This window comes from Plasmodium yoelii (assembly GCF_900002385.2).
Source record: "Plasmodium yoelii strain 17X genome assembly, chromosome: 14".
In the NCBI taxonomy this organism is placed as follows: Eukaryota; Apicomplexa; class Aconoidasida; order Haemosporida; family Plasmodiidae; genus Plasmodium; species Plasmodium yoelii.
Window position 1 is genome coordinate 428,047 of NC_036186.2, and position 15,612 is coordinate 443,658.

A 15,612-nucleotide genomic window follows, 5' to 3' on the forward strand; every position below is an offset into this window, starting at 1 on the left:
GCTTAATCTTCATCTTGTTTTTATCACTGTTTACCCAATTTTACTTTTTTCCCTATTTAATCTTCTTAAGTCTCGCTCGCGTATCGAGTTCTTAACATATGGAATAGACGATTCCATAGTTTTCTTTTTTTTCAAGTTATTATTATCCATTTTTTTCGATCCTAAGTTTTTATCTGCTAGCATTGAATTGACACAATTTAATGCTTCGTTCTTGGTTCGAATACCATTAAAAATGTCAAAGTCGTCATATAAGCATATATTCATATCGTTATGCAACTTAATATAGTACATAGATATTTCATTATTTTTTTCTATAGTTAGTAAATCATTATTTTGCAATAAATCTGAATCCACTTTATTATTTAAATTGTTCATTGTATTACTCAAAGTAGGTAGTGTGTTTTCTATATTTGGGTTGTTATTATTTTCGCTTGTAACATCTAATTGAACAATTTCGGAAGAATTTTTATTTATATCAGTATATTTACTATTATAAATTAATTTACTTGCTAATAATTTAATATTTTCACATTGTATATAATTTTTACAATTTAAAAATTTACGATTTTTCATTAAATTTAGAAAATCGGAAAGTTTGGTTTTATAAGGATTATTCATTACATCTGTAACAAGTTTCATTATACCTTTTTTTGTTTTATTTCCTTTATTATGATAATTTTGTATGTTTTTTATCATGTCTTGTTCACTATTTTGATAATATAACAATTTCTTACATAGTAATAAAAACACACTATGCATTTTTGTAGATAAATCAGAGGGAAAAATTGCGGATTTATTTGCTAAAAATTCTCTAAACAATTTAAAAATTCGTAAGTCCATGGTTGCACATGCACTATTATTGTACATGATCTCTTCATTATACGCTGCTTTATTTAAGTAAAAATAAATATTACTATTATTATTTTTATTTTCAATTTTCGAGTGATAATCGTTGTCAATAACTATACTCTCCTTAAGATTATCATCATTTTTTATGTCACTTCCAAAGAGTAAAATAATTGGATATACTAATACATGTGGTGTAAAATAACATAGAACTTCAAAAACAAAACATAAATGCTCAATAATAAGTGTGAAAAGGACATTAACAATTGATATATTATATCCATAGATAGCTGTAGCATCTTCTAATATTTTGAAGTCATTAAATCTTTTTATTTTTTTACCTATATGTATATATATTTCGAATAATACTTTTAATACATCATAAATTTCATTTAAATGGTTTAAATTTTCAAAACCTAAATACACCCATTTATTTTCTTTACTTAATAATTTATTCTCTTTTTGATCATTTTCATAGTCTTCTGATTTTTTTCTACAATATACCCCATCAATACTGTTTTTATCATTTAAGTTAATACTGTTTTCTTTAGTATCACATTCTTCAATATTTATATCTTTATTCTGGGGATCTATTTCATCGCTATTTTCTTTCACTTCTCCTGTATTACTATCTTCTTGAATTATATTCGTATCAATTTTTTCGTCCATTAGTTGGTCAGGTATATTATTACACAAGTTGGACTCTTTTGTGCTTTCCGTATTTTGTTCATCCTTATTAATATTTAATAACTTTTCCTCTATTAAAAATTTTTTAATTTCGATATTTAAATTATCAGAGCATATATTTCCTTGTAATTTCTTATATTCTAAACATATGTTATCGTTAATTTTTGACAGAAGATTTGTTAAAACACTTTTACTTATTTCTAAAATAAGAGTGCAATATTTAATTATACAAAACTCACGTCTTTGTATTCTTTTACAATATAAATTATAATAATCTTGACATATTGAATCGATTTTACAAACTTTAAATGCTCCCTTTATAACAAAAATTTTCATATATTGTATACATTTCTCATAATTTTTTCGCAAAAAATAATATGTACATGCATGATAAGCAGCATGAAAATTATAATTTTCACAATTTTTATTTTCTGATATAAAATCTAATCCTTCAATTATATCATTAATAACATCCTTATATTTTATTACAATATTATTTATTACTACCTTTACCTTTGTTATATCATATGTTCCTTCTTCTCTTAATTTATTTCCGTCTATTTCAATATCCTTCGTTAAATCTATTGTTTCGTTTCTTATATTAATATTTTTTTTATTGATATCAGGTGATACTGAATTTTCCTTATTCATATTTAATATATTTAGTGCAAAATTTTCACCATGTATTTGGCTCGATGATTCCATTTCATTATCTGCACCATCATCGCTTTCGGTATTATTTAAAGGATTTCCATAACTGTGTATCTTCTTATAATTAAAATCAGTATCTTCATGATAATTATTATAATAATTTACATATTCTAATATATTCGTATTTATACTTTTGTTATTATAACTATTTAATGATTCAGAATTGGATCTATCTACTTCTTTACTACTACCACGACATAAGGATGCCACTTCGAATGTTCTCTTTTTCATATTCATAAAAATTCCACGTACTATACTTCCAAATTGCTCGCGACTAGATTGGGTACCATATTTTGGGATATCAGCTAAATTATTATTGTCTTTTCCCAAATCAGTTTCCTTCAATGTGTTTACATATTTAGAATTTTCATTATTATTCATTTCCTTATGTTCATTCCATTGTGGCCCTGATTGTGATTCCACTTTATTTTCTTCACAAATATAATACTTAATGTCTTTAATACTAAAATCGTTATTCTTGATATAATTTAATAAAACGTTTGATAACTTTGTATCATATTTATAGCTAAATAAAGAAGCAATGAAAAAATATGTGGGGTTATATAAACATATTTTTAATCGTGCTACTAATAATTTATACATAGGTATTATAATTTTTGCACTTTCTTTATCGCTATTAATTATATCAATCGATTTTTTTCTGAACATGTAATAAATATTTGTATCTAAAAAACTCGGTTTCAAAGTAAATATATTTTTTTTGAAATTGTTAGATTCACACAAATCAGGATAATTTCTTATTGTTAAATTTTTCATTAACTCTGTTTTTTTTATTCCTTTAGAATTTTCTTTATCACATGAACCACAGTCCTTATACTGTTCTCCATCTGTTTGAGTTTCTTCGTTTTCTTCTACACTCCTATTTTCTTCTGCCTCTTGCACTTCCTCAAATTCTCCCTCTTCTTCATCTTCCCTCAGGTGACTAATATCCATAAAACTCAAGCATAAAAAAGACAGAGTATCTGCATAGTTACAAATCGAAATTATAATAAAATGCAAAAGAAGATATTCATATGAATAATATATTTCAACTGAATCGGAATCAGTTTTATTTCTGTTTTGAACTATATTTTTGTTTTTTTTATATGTCTTAAAATTGTCATCATCAATATATGATAAAAGTGAATTTGAAAAGAAATTAAACAATTTCCCTAAAAATATAAATATCAAATAAATTGATTTATCTTGAAATTTTGAAAAATCTAATGAATTTATATAATATTCATGAACTCTATTTTTTAAATAAAAATTTAAAATATTAACATAATATTTTATTGATATATTTTTTTGTACATTTTCTTTTTTTTCTAAAAACAAATTTATTAAAACATCACCCTTATCAAATTTGCTTATTGATTTATTTATCTCATTAACATTTTCAGTTTTTATTTTTATCTTTTCTATATTGAATTCGTTTTTTTTTTTATTTAAATTTTCTTTAACCTTTTCTTTAGGTGCATTATCTGCTAAATTGTTATTATGTCCATTTCCTTTCCCATTTTCACTATCATCATTTATATAATCCACACTTTTATTATTTTCCTCGATTTCTATTTTAATTTTTTTAATATCTGGTACATATTTTGATTGTCCTGATATAATTTCCTTCTCTTTCATTGTTTCGCTTTCTTTTCTCTCTTCAACAGTTGCATTCAATTTATGTTCATCTTTTCCATCTCCTATATTTTTTATTTCGTTGTCAAATTCTATATTTTCCTCTTTTATACACAATTTTTTATTTGTCATATGTACACCATCATTATCATTTTCATCTTCTACATTTAATCTCTTTCTGTATTTTTTTTCATTTTCTATACACCCAAATATATTTAATAATTGCTTATCTTCCTCGCTATTATCATTACAAATATTTTTATTTTCATTATATTTTTCTTCATCGTTTTCAGATATTTTTTCTATAACATTTTCATCATTAAAATTAGACTCCTCATCTTTGGAAATAGTGCTATTATTTTTATAAATATTTATATTTTGAACTAAATCATCAATTGAATCATCTCTAACTTTTTTCATTTTTTTTGAAACTCGTTTTTCTGATTTTATTTTCTTTGTGTTATTCGATTCTATATTTAAGAAGGATAATATATTACTATTGAACAAATCCTGTTTTAAATATAAATTTTTTATATATAGACACAATTTTAAGTTTTTTCTTAATGCCTTAAAATTATAAAAGGAATATTTATATTTTAAAGCATTACCAAAAACTTGATTTTTTTTTTCAAATGTATAAAAAAGCGAATATTTAATATAAGACGAAATATAAAAATTCGCATTATCAAATATATACTTAGAGTTCAATGTATTTACTTTTGATTTTATAAAATTTATTAATATTTTATAAAACAATATATTTATAAATCTATCCTGAGAATTTAATAAAACTAAATTACAATTTTTCGCATTACTATATTCATTTCGCCTTTCATCAGTTTTAACATATTTTTCCTCGTTCTCCTTTTCCTTCTCTTCATTATTTATCTCTCCATTTTTACACATATTATAAATAGAATCTGTAATCATGTCACCATTCTGTTTGATTTCGTAACCTGGATTTGACTCTGTAGATATATCTTGGTTCGATTCATTTTCTGGATTCTGTACAATTTCACTATTATAACTATTTACCCCATTTTTTGTAGCTGTAATTCCTTTCGTCAAATTTGTTTCAAAATTTATCTCCTTCGAATTATAGTTAGCGAACAAAAAGGTGCTATTATACGATTCCTCATGGATACTTAAAAACATGTCAATAAAATGAGGAAACTTTTCATCTTTTTCTTTATAATGATAACAGAAATATTTATAATATATATAAATCAAAAAATTTAAAAGTGTGTCTGTATGATTTAATATATTTTTAATATACAAAAATCTCAAAAAACTATATATTCTGTATGCATCTGTATTGTATAGTGAATTATTTACTGATTTCATAGATAAGTTTAGTAAAAAATATTCTGAACAAACCAATTCCGAAAAATATTTATACTCTGAAAATATGTACAAATAAAAATACTGTTGAAATAAATAATAATATAACATTATATTTTTATTATTATAAAAAGACGCCTTTAAACCTATATTTAATTTATCCATAATTTTCTGCATATTAAAATTGTATTGTTTACTATAATCATATTTTACTTCACTCAATATATGTATAAAAGAACTAAAAAACATGTTACTAAAATGATTATATCCCTTTTTATTTATAACCTTTATTATTTCAAAATAATCTATATTCTTTTTGTTAATTAAAATGAATAAATTGTTTCTATAATATTTATATATATTTTTAAAATAGTAAGGATTGTTGTTTAGTTTTATTTTAATCTTATATCTATTTTTAAAACTTTTGAACATTAATTTTTTTTTGTTGTCTTTTTGTTCCTCTGGGAATTCCTTCAATCCCCATATTAAATCATTATTATTCTCAAAATGATATCCATTTTCATTTTTATAATCTGAATTTAAATCATCATCATCTAAATCTTCTAATGTATTATTCGTGTCGTTAGAAATATATTTATATTTGCAAACATTTTCACACATTTTTTTTTTGACAACTAAAATTAGGTAATTCATTTCAAAATCCTCATGAATTTTATTCTTCACATCATTTCCTATTTTAAATGGATTTAATTCATTTAATTCCGCCATAAAAAATTCAAATTCATTTCCACTCAAATCGTTCTCTTCTATATACGTATTTTTTATATAATCACAAAAGCATACATAATAATAATCATCATTTAAAAACAAATCATTCATATAATCCAAATATACGTTATATGCTAACGGATCTGCAAAATCAGAACTTAAATCATTATCTAGTGAAATAAGTTTTTCAAATACCTTCACAAATGACATCATAAATTCCTAATAGTCAAAAAATAAAATAAGGAGAAAATAAGGAAATGAATAAACAAACAAATGGATGGGCACAAATATAGACACATAATGCAATGCCAAAAAATGAAATTTGATAAAGTCATAATAACGAATTGACGAAAAAATAACTATATAAGTGCCAAGATGCACATTAGATATTGATTTTTTGGTTACCTTTCCTTCGCTTTTGGATCTTTTGAAATTTACCAGAAACTGCAAAACATTGTATTCGTTAAATTTGTAATAGACATTATAAAATGAATAATTGAGATAAATATAATTCCTATGATTAATTGTAGTATGTATTTTATTTGACATCCAAAAAAATAAGTTCATAAACATGTTATAATCAACTAGCTTTTTGATATCCAAAGAAATACTATGCATATATTTATGAATGTATAACGATAAAAATAATTCTGATGCTTTCATTTTATCCATTTTGATATTAAATATATCAAAATTATAATTTGTTATATTATTATTTTTTTTTTTTTCATTGATTTCATTTTCATTTTTATCCTTAGATGGAATATCAAAAGGATAAACTGGTTTTAAAAATAATAAATTATTAAATAAAAACGAAAAACAAATATTAATAAGACTATTAATAGAATCGTGACATCTGTATATTTTATTATACACTTCGATATGTTTTATATCAATATATGGTTCAACCATATCATATATTATTTTAGAAAGTACTTCTTTTCGGTTCATATTTTCTCTATTGTTTAATTCATATATTCCATTTTTACAGTCACAATTAGTATTAGAATTATCGAAACTTGTGTTTTCTTTTTTCCCATATGTGTATAAATAGGATTGATGTTTTACATCACTCCCTGTATCGCTTTCATCACCGTTTGTACTATTATCTTTATATTTGTGAAATATATTATTTGCTTCATTTCTTTTATTATATAGTGAAGAAACCGAATTTTGGAATTGGGAATATTTTTGAGGTGTATAATTACTATTATCACTTTGTTTTCGTTGTTCTATATTGTTATGACTTGTTTCTGCCTTTAATGAATTGGTACAATTTTTTCCATATTTATGCAAATAATATAATACACATGAATATATACAATTAAAAGACGATTTTCTATTATCGATTTTTAATCCTTTTATGACTTTTTTTACATTATTCAAAATTATTTCATAATATAATTTTTCATAACAAAAATAGTTGATATTATATAAGCACCTTTCTATATTTATAGAAATATCTGTGTTAAATGTTGTTAATAATATATTTAAAGAAAAATAAAATAAATTAAGTGAACATTTTTTCATATTATATAATTCTGACTCCTTTATATTGAAATAGTTACAATATTTGTCTGGTATTATATATTTAAATAATGAGTGGAAAATTAATGCATTTTTTATGGGAATATAATTTTCTATTAAGTTATTTTCTTTACACATTTTATTTAACTTTGAAAAATTATCATCTACTTCTAAAATATCATTTCCATTTTTTGCACTATTATACAATTCATAAAAAAACATAACATTTTGTAATATATTTTCTATTAAATTACAAAATGCGTATATATATTTATTTCTTTTTATTTTATTTCCCTTATTATTTCCCTTTTTAGATATCAATAAAATATTAGTATAGCTAAAACACAGTAAAGTGTTTACATATATATTACATTCATCCATATCCCCTTTTATCTTCTTTCCCTCTTCATCTTTCGCTATTAATCTGTTAATATTATAGACACCATTGTTATAAACATTTTGGTTGTATATGCTTCTAGTTACTCCTCTTTTCGTTGAAATATTTATACTATTGGATCCAACAGATGGATTAAAGTGTAGATATGTGCGCAAAGGGGATGATAATAATAATATAATACTACTTGAAATGTGCACAAATATATAATATGTATTATATATATCGTTATTCATAAATGATTCATGATTTTTTCGAATATGTAAAATGTTATAATTTTCTATATATAATATTGAAATAAGTATAAATAATATATGAGAATATGTCCGATATAAAGAACTATATATTTTACTACCATTTTTATCAACTATTGGTATATATTTAAAAAGACTAATATTATTTAATTTGTTTTTTATTTTTTTTTTAAGTTTGTTTAATTTATTATAATTATCAATAATATTTTTACTTTTATCCATATGTTTAATTAATGATTTATTAGACCATAATTTTTGCAGCATGTACATATTACTAGTTCGTTGTCTTTCCACTTTTATACTTATATTTTTTACTTTTTGCTTCTTTAAATTTATATTTCCACATTTCCCATTAGTGTATTTATTTATGTATAAGTTAAACCTTGGATACACCCTCATAAAACTGAAGATTTTTCTTTCCACATTTGTATCTTTCTTAATGCTTTTTTTAATCATAATTTTTTTTTTTTGAATATTCACATTTTTGTTGTTATTATATGCGATATTCACATAACTAATAGGATTTTCTACAAATTCAAATGAAGTATAGTTGTTATTATTTGGTTTATTATTTTCTACCTTCATATATAATTCATGTGGCCTATATGTATTGTCAAATTTGTTCATCTCTTTTTTTTTCAAATTTTTATTTTTAATAAAAAAACCGAAATATTTGTTCATTTTTTTTCCCATTTTTTTCTCTAATATATCGTTTTTAATTTTGAATTTCCCTCCTATTGTCACATTTTTCTTCACTTCATTTATTATTTTATATATTTTATTCTTGTTAAAATAAACACCATTTATTTTGTTTTTTTCACACATATTATTTCTGCACCTATTCTTTTCCATCTTAGGGTATTTCGGTATTTCATTATAATCCATAGAATCTGATTTCATACTTTTGTATGTATCATTATCACCAGGATGGTAATTATACAAATTATATTTTTTCTTAACGCTTTTTTTTTTCCCTATTAATTTTTTGTCTAATTGAATATATACATCAACTTTTATCAAATTATTTACAAAAATATGGAATGACGTAAAAATTTCATTTAAAAAATTGTATGAACATCCATATCTATAATTTATAAAATTGAACATATTCAAAGTGTTCCAAGTATCTTTGTCATCATAAGAAAAAACATTTTCCACTCGTTTCCCAATAATTTTGTATAACTTATTTGTGTTATGCTTTAAAAATGAATTAAGGCGTAAATAAAAAAATGAAAATACTATATTGTAAATTTTCATAATTTTTTTAACCAAAAAAAAACGCATAATATTATCAGTTTGATTGCTTTTATACTTATCCTTATATATGCCATTAGATACACCCATTCTTCTTGCTTTTCTAAATTCATTTATTCCACTATCTTTTTCAACATCAGAAATTATAAAATCTATAGAGTCTTTCAAAAAATCAATGATAACATTTTGAAGCTCATAACTCAAAAATAGAAAACACAAACGTGAATCGAATAAGGAATGGAGATAATCAATGCTTGAATTAAAGTTTTCATCAATTGATTTAGCTCTTTTATATAAATTTAAAATATCATTTTTTTTTAATTCATTGCATATCAATTTTTTAATATATTCATAAGAGTTTAATAATACGATATAACGCTTCTTAACAATACTTACTTTTTTTCTTATGTATTCATTCCTTTTTGTATTTTTATATAAAAATAATATTTTAAATAAATTATTTTCATCTGGAATATATTTAGGGTTTCCATTACCATATTTATTTTTATTCTCTTCATACATATTCATTAAATTACTGTTATCATATTTATACAATTCAAAAATATATTTGTCTTCTTTTAAAACTTTAAAAAAAGACGGTTTTGAAAAGATATTTTTATTAAGCAGATTATAATTTATTTCATCAAGTACAAAATTATAATTATTGTTAATTGGTAACTTCTTTATTTTTAATATACTATATAAACTATTACAATAGTTTTTTATCTTTTTTATTTTTCGAAGTATTATTTTCCTTAATATCTCATGTTGAGGGATATCTAAATTTAATATTAAAAAACATTTATTATAGCATTTTAAAAACGACGAAAATGTTATATTTATATTTTCATCAAGCCGTGTTATGAACTTTTGAAATTTTTCAAATCTTGTCATTTCATAATTCATATTACCCATAATACTGTTCTCTTTTGCAAAATATTTATTATTGACATGTTTTCTACTATCATAACTTATTGTATTTCTTTCTACACTTAACACACTACTACTATTGCTTACTCCATTGCTTTTGCTAGCCTCATTACTGTAACTATTTGCTTCGTTAATATAATCGTTCATTTCGTTACTACTAGGTTCACTACTTTTTCCACTGTTCTCCTCATAACTTTTCGAACTACTTCTAGTGCTACTTATTTTTTCACTTCGTTTTTCAATTTGATTTATGATTTTATAATCCGTCTCTTTTTCGCTCCTTTCATCATCCCCCTTTACACCTTGATCATCACCATATTTGTCACTACTTCTATTATTACTCTCATCAATAGTTCTTGAATTACTACTATTTTTTTCATTTGTATCATTAGATTCTTCTCTGTTTTTATCACCACTTCCTGAATTATTATAACACTCCTCATCCTCTTCTATGCTATTTTCTTCGCATATATTGTTTTCCATGTGACTATCTTCTGCTATACTTTCTTCCTTTTCTGTCTCTTCTTCATCCTCTTCGATTTCTTGTTTTGATTCTATTCCTTCTTCTTCTTCTTCTTCTTCTCCTTCTTCTTCTTCTTCTCCTTCTTCGTCTTCTTCTTCTTCTTCTTCTTCTCCTCCTTCTTCTTCTTCTTCCCCTTCTTTTTCTTCTCCTCCTTCTTCTTCTTCTTCTTCTTCTTCTATTTCTTCTTCTTCTTCTTCTATTTCTTCTTCTTCTATTTCTTTTTCTTCTTCTTCTTCTTCTATTTCTTCTTCTTCTTCTTCTTCTTCTTCTTCTATTTCTTCGTCGTCTTCTTCTTCTTCTTCTTCTTCTTCTTCGGTTTCATTCTCTGCTTCTACTTCTTGTTCTTCTTCTGCGTCTTTTTCCTCTTCTAGTTCATCTTCGGATCTGATCGATTCAAGTGTCTCTTCATATATCTCTTGTTCAGAACTTCCATTTTTCTCTTGTTCAATGTCAGTTTCATCATTGTCAGGGACAGTCTCTACGATGTCTTTATAAACAACAAAATTGTCACTTCCCTCCGTATTAGCACTATAGAAATTATTTTGCTCACTCTTTACTAAATAGTTAATATCATATTTATTAAGAAAAAATGTAACATTTTTAAAATAATATTTTGAATTAATATATAAAAATTGTAAAAAAATAAATAAAACGTGTGATTTTATTTCTCCAATTTGTTTATTATAACTATGTCTAATTAATAGACAATTTAAAATTTCAAAAGTGTTATTTATAATATTTTCTAAATTAATATTAGGAAAATATATATATTTGTTTAATTTCTTTAAATAACATTTATATAATAATTGTAGCATACATAAATGGCAATATATTACACTTATATAATCATCAAATTGTAGTTCATTTTCATCAATATATATGGAATCATTTCCATAAGTAAAATTTATACTTTTTTCTTGCTCTTTTTTATGCACTTCTCTAAAATTATTTATTTCTTCCGTATCCCTTTCAATATTGTGGTAAAAGTGCTTTATGTGGTCGCAATTAATACTAGATAAATATAAACCATATAATTTTATAAAACTTGGATATTCATGAATATTTTTTTTATTTATAATATTATTATATGTAAAAAAAATAAATATTTTTAGCAAAACATCCTTTAGCATAAAACCAGGATTATTATTACAATAATGATAAAATAATATTAATGTAATCTCTTCAATTCGGGGTTTAGTAAAATAACTAACATTTGATGAATTAAAAAATTCATAAAAATCTATTATATCATCAAACATATCGTTATGTTCTTTTTTCATATCAATATATAATTTCTCTCTTTCCATATTGTAGTTATATGATGCTTTAGGAATTTTGTTAAAATGGGATTCACCAGTGGAACTACTTGAAATGGTTTCCAAATAATTTCTTAAATTATTTTTATCATCCCAATTAATATTATTATGCTCATTTTCTATATTACTAGTTTGATCGCTTATTTCAATACAATGATTTACTGCATTTTCATATTTCCTATTTTCTATATTTAGTTGTAATTCATTCGCAATTTCAGATTTGACATTCAAGTAATATGCTAGATTATTTTCATTAGTTTTGTTATTATAATTCATCATATCACTCTTAAAATTATTTTCTTTTTTTTTGACATTGTCCATATAACTATTTTCATTTACTTCTGATACATCATTTTGAGAATTATTATTACTTCCATCATTACAATCACTTGAAACATTTTTTATATATGTTTCTTTTTTCCTTTTTTTCATTAAATTTTGAATATATATATTATCCACAGTCTCATTTTTTCGAATTTGTTTACTATTGTGTGTAGATAAATCATTGAAGATATTTTTCAAATGTACAGGTAAACTATTAAATTGAAAAATGTTTTTAAAAGAATACTTTAATTTTTTAATTTTTTTTTTTAAATAATCCTTTTCCTTAATATTTTTTAATAAAAATATATCGATAATAAAATGCGATATATTAAATATATTACTACTGTTAATATGATCAAATTTATCTATTCCATACATATTTTCATATAAATAATATGTATGACTAATGTTGTTATTTTTTTTTATACTTTTTAAAAATTTTGAATAATTTTTTATAACAAATAAACTGTTGATGTTATCTATCATTTTATCAGCAGCGTCAGAGAGCGTAGAATTATTATAAAGACTTAATTTTTTCACCTTGTCTCTTATTCTTTTTTTATTGAATTTATTAATATTATTTACAATTATTTCTTCTATTTCTTTTTTGTCATTAAAATTATTGTCCATCGAATTATAATTACACCGAATATAATTAATTTCGTTTTTTATTTCTTTATATAAATTCATAATGTGAACAAATTCATTATTATCACCATTCCCTTTTATCACATTTTCACTTTTTCTATTCAAAATATTATTATCACAAATATTTGTCATATTTCTTTGAAAACTTTTCTCAAAGTTATTATAGTTATATAAGCCATCATTCCTATTAATTACAACCGAATCTATTTCCTCACTACACGAATCTGTGTAACTTTTTTTTTCTGACTCCCATGAATTCATATTTTTTTCATTATTATATTCAATAGATACATCATGAATATCATCCCCTACGGTTTTCATATAATTTTCTTTTTCTTCTTTCCATTTTCTTCCCCTTTTTATTCCATAATTTGGTCCATTTTTACTCATCCAATTTAATTCGTCTTCAGGTTCATCGTAAAATTTAAGAACAACATCAAATTTATTTTTCAAAGATGCTTCACACATGCTTCGAAAAAAATCCACAAATGATTTATTTTTGTGAACTTTTATTATTCCAATGTCCTTATTTTTATTATTTATAATATTGGAATATTCTTTTATTAAATTCATCTTATATCCTTTATATATTTTTTTCATATTCTCTCCTATGTTCAAATTATTAATTCCATCTAAATTATGGTTATAAAATAAATTATTTCCCTTGTATATAACATCATAATCTAAAGACACATCTCCTGAATAGTTTCCTTTAATATTATTGTACTTTATATTCGAATTATCTTTATTTGTAAAATTGTATTTTCCTGGTTCTATATCACTATAAGTATCACTTACATTATTAAATATTTTATTATTTAAATTACTATTTTTTAAAGAATATATATTTTTATTATTGTATATATTCATGCTGAGATTTTTATTTTTACCATTACATAAAAAAGATAATTCTTCTAACGAATTATCATTATATGAATGTTTCATGTTATTTTGTGGATATCTTCTTATTATATAATTTTTTTTAGTATCATTATAGCATCCATGTATGCTGTTTTGCTTACACATGTTCTCAAAACGATTTTTCGCATTATATTTGTTTATTTTATTAAAATACCAAATTTGTTCTTTCATTATTTTACGATGATACGTTTTTTGCTTATTCTTTGACAAACTAAAAACATCAACGGTAAACGTAATACTATTATATAAGCATAGAGGGAAATCTGCATCTAACAATTTATCTTCATTCCATTCTTCTTCACAATATAAGGGTAAATATGTATTAGCACCGTTTTTATCATGAATACTGTTATAAAAATTACTAATTTCTTTATTATTAATGTTGTTTCTATTTGTTTCTTTTTTATACCCTTGTATAATGTCCTTAGTCATGTCAGTTATAAAATAATTCTTAAATATGCGTCGAATATTATTATATATAAGCTCATTAAAACGCTTACTTTCTTTATCATTATACAATAAAGAATAATTAAAACACGATTTTGCACTTAAATAATAAGACACATTATTTGTTTGTAAAAAGAATTTCGTGAATATTACACCGGCATTATAAAATATTTCTATTTTATTCTTGTTTAAAATTCTTTTCATATATTTTGATAATAATATATATGTCAAAGAACTGGATTTATAATTCTCAAAATAGAAATAACAATTCCCTATTATTTTCAGAAAAATTATTTTGGCTGCATAATTTTTCTTTTTTATTTTTTTTATATTTTGTAAACCATATTTTAAACACTTTTCTAATTTAAGTTCACAGTATAAACTTTTCAATCGTTCTACATATTTATTTTGCATTTTTTTCTTTTTTCGCCTTTTTTTTTCTAAATAAATATTATCATTGTTTTCACCATTATAACCTTCATATATTCCCTTAAGTAATAAATCTTGCATATGGTTGCAATGATATTTTGACACATATCTTAGCTGTCTCTTCTTTTTATTCATATGCTTTTTCTTTTGCATTTTCGTTTTTCTGATTTTAATAGAATTTTACAAAGTAACCATTCCTCATTTAATAAATTATTTTTATAACAAGCCCAAAACACATTTCTTTGGGCAATATGGAAAAGATACATAAATGTAATAAACACTAATGAGAGTAAATACACCTATATTTTTTGAAGGTTCTTCTTTCAGTATTATCCCACCAAGTACATATATAAAAAAAAAACAAGTTTGCACATAAACTCTTACGTAAGTAATTATGTGGGTAATTACATGAACAAGTGCATAAATATAAATGCGTGAGTACGGATATATATATATATATATATATATATAATATATATATATATTTTTTTTTTTGATTTCCTATCTTTCCCCCATCTCACTTATTTGCTTATTAAAGTTGAGGTAATTTATGCACTTTAATCAGATTATAAGCACACGCAAAAAATACGTATATTTATACATCAAAAAGTGTATACATTTTTCTGATTAATATATTAAGAAATAACCATTAAAAATATATTAAAAAATTGTATTTAAAAATAATATAACAAGAAA

The 15,612-nt window shown here is 22.7% G+C and overlaps 1 protein-coding gene across 1 annotated transcript; it reads right to left on the reverse strand.

Annotated features, from left to right (window-relative positions):
- Positions 1-30: 30 nt before the first annotated feature.
- On the reverse strand, positions 31-15,069 carry PY17X_1408600 (conserved Plasmodium protein, unknown function; the record flags this gene model as incomplete). The annotated part of the gene is made up of 2 exons (XM_022957430.1): positions 31-6,168; positions 6,355-15,069. The coding sequence occupies 2 exons, from the start codon at positions 15,067-15,069 to the stop codon at positions 31-33; spliced, it is 14,853 nt and encodes a 4,950-aa protein (XP_022812826.1).
- Positions 15,070-15,612: the final 543 nt, after the last annotated feature.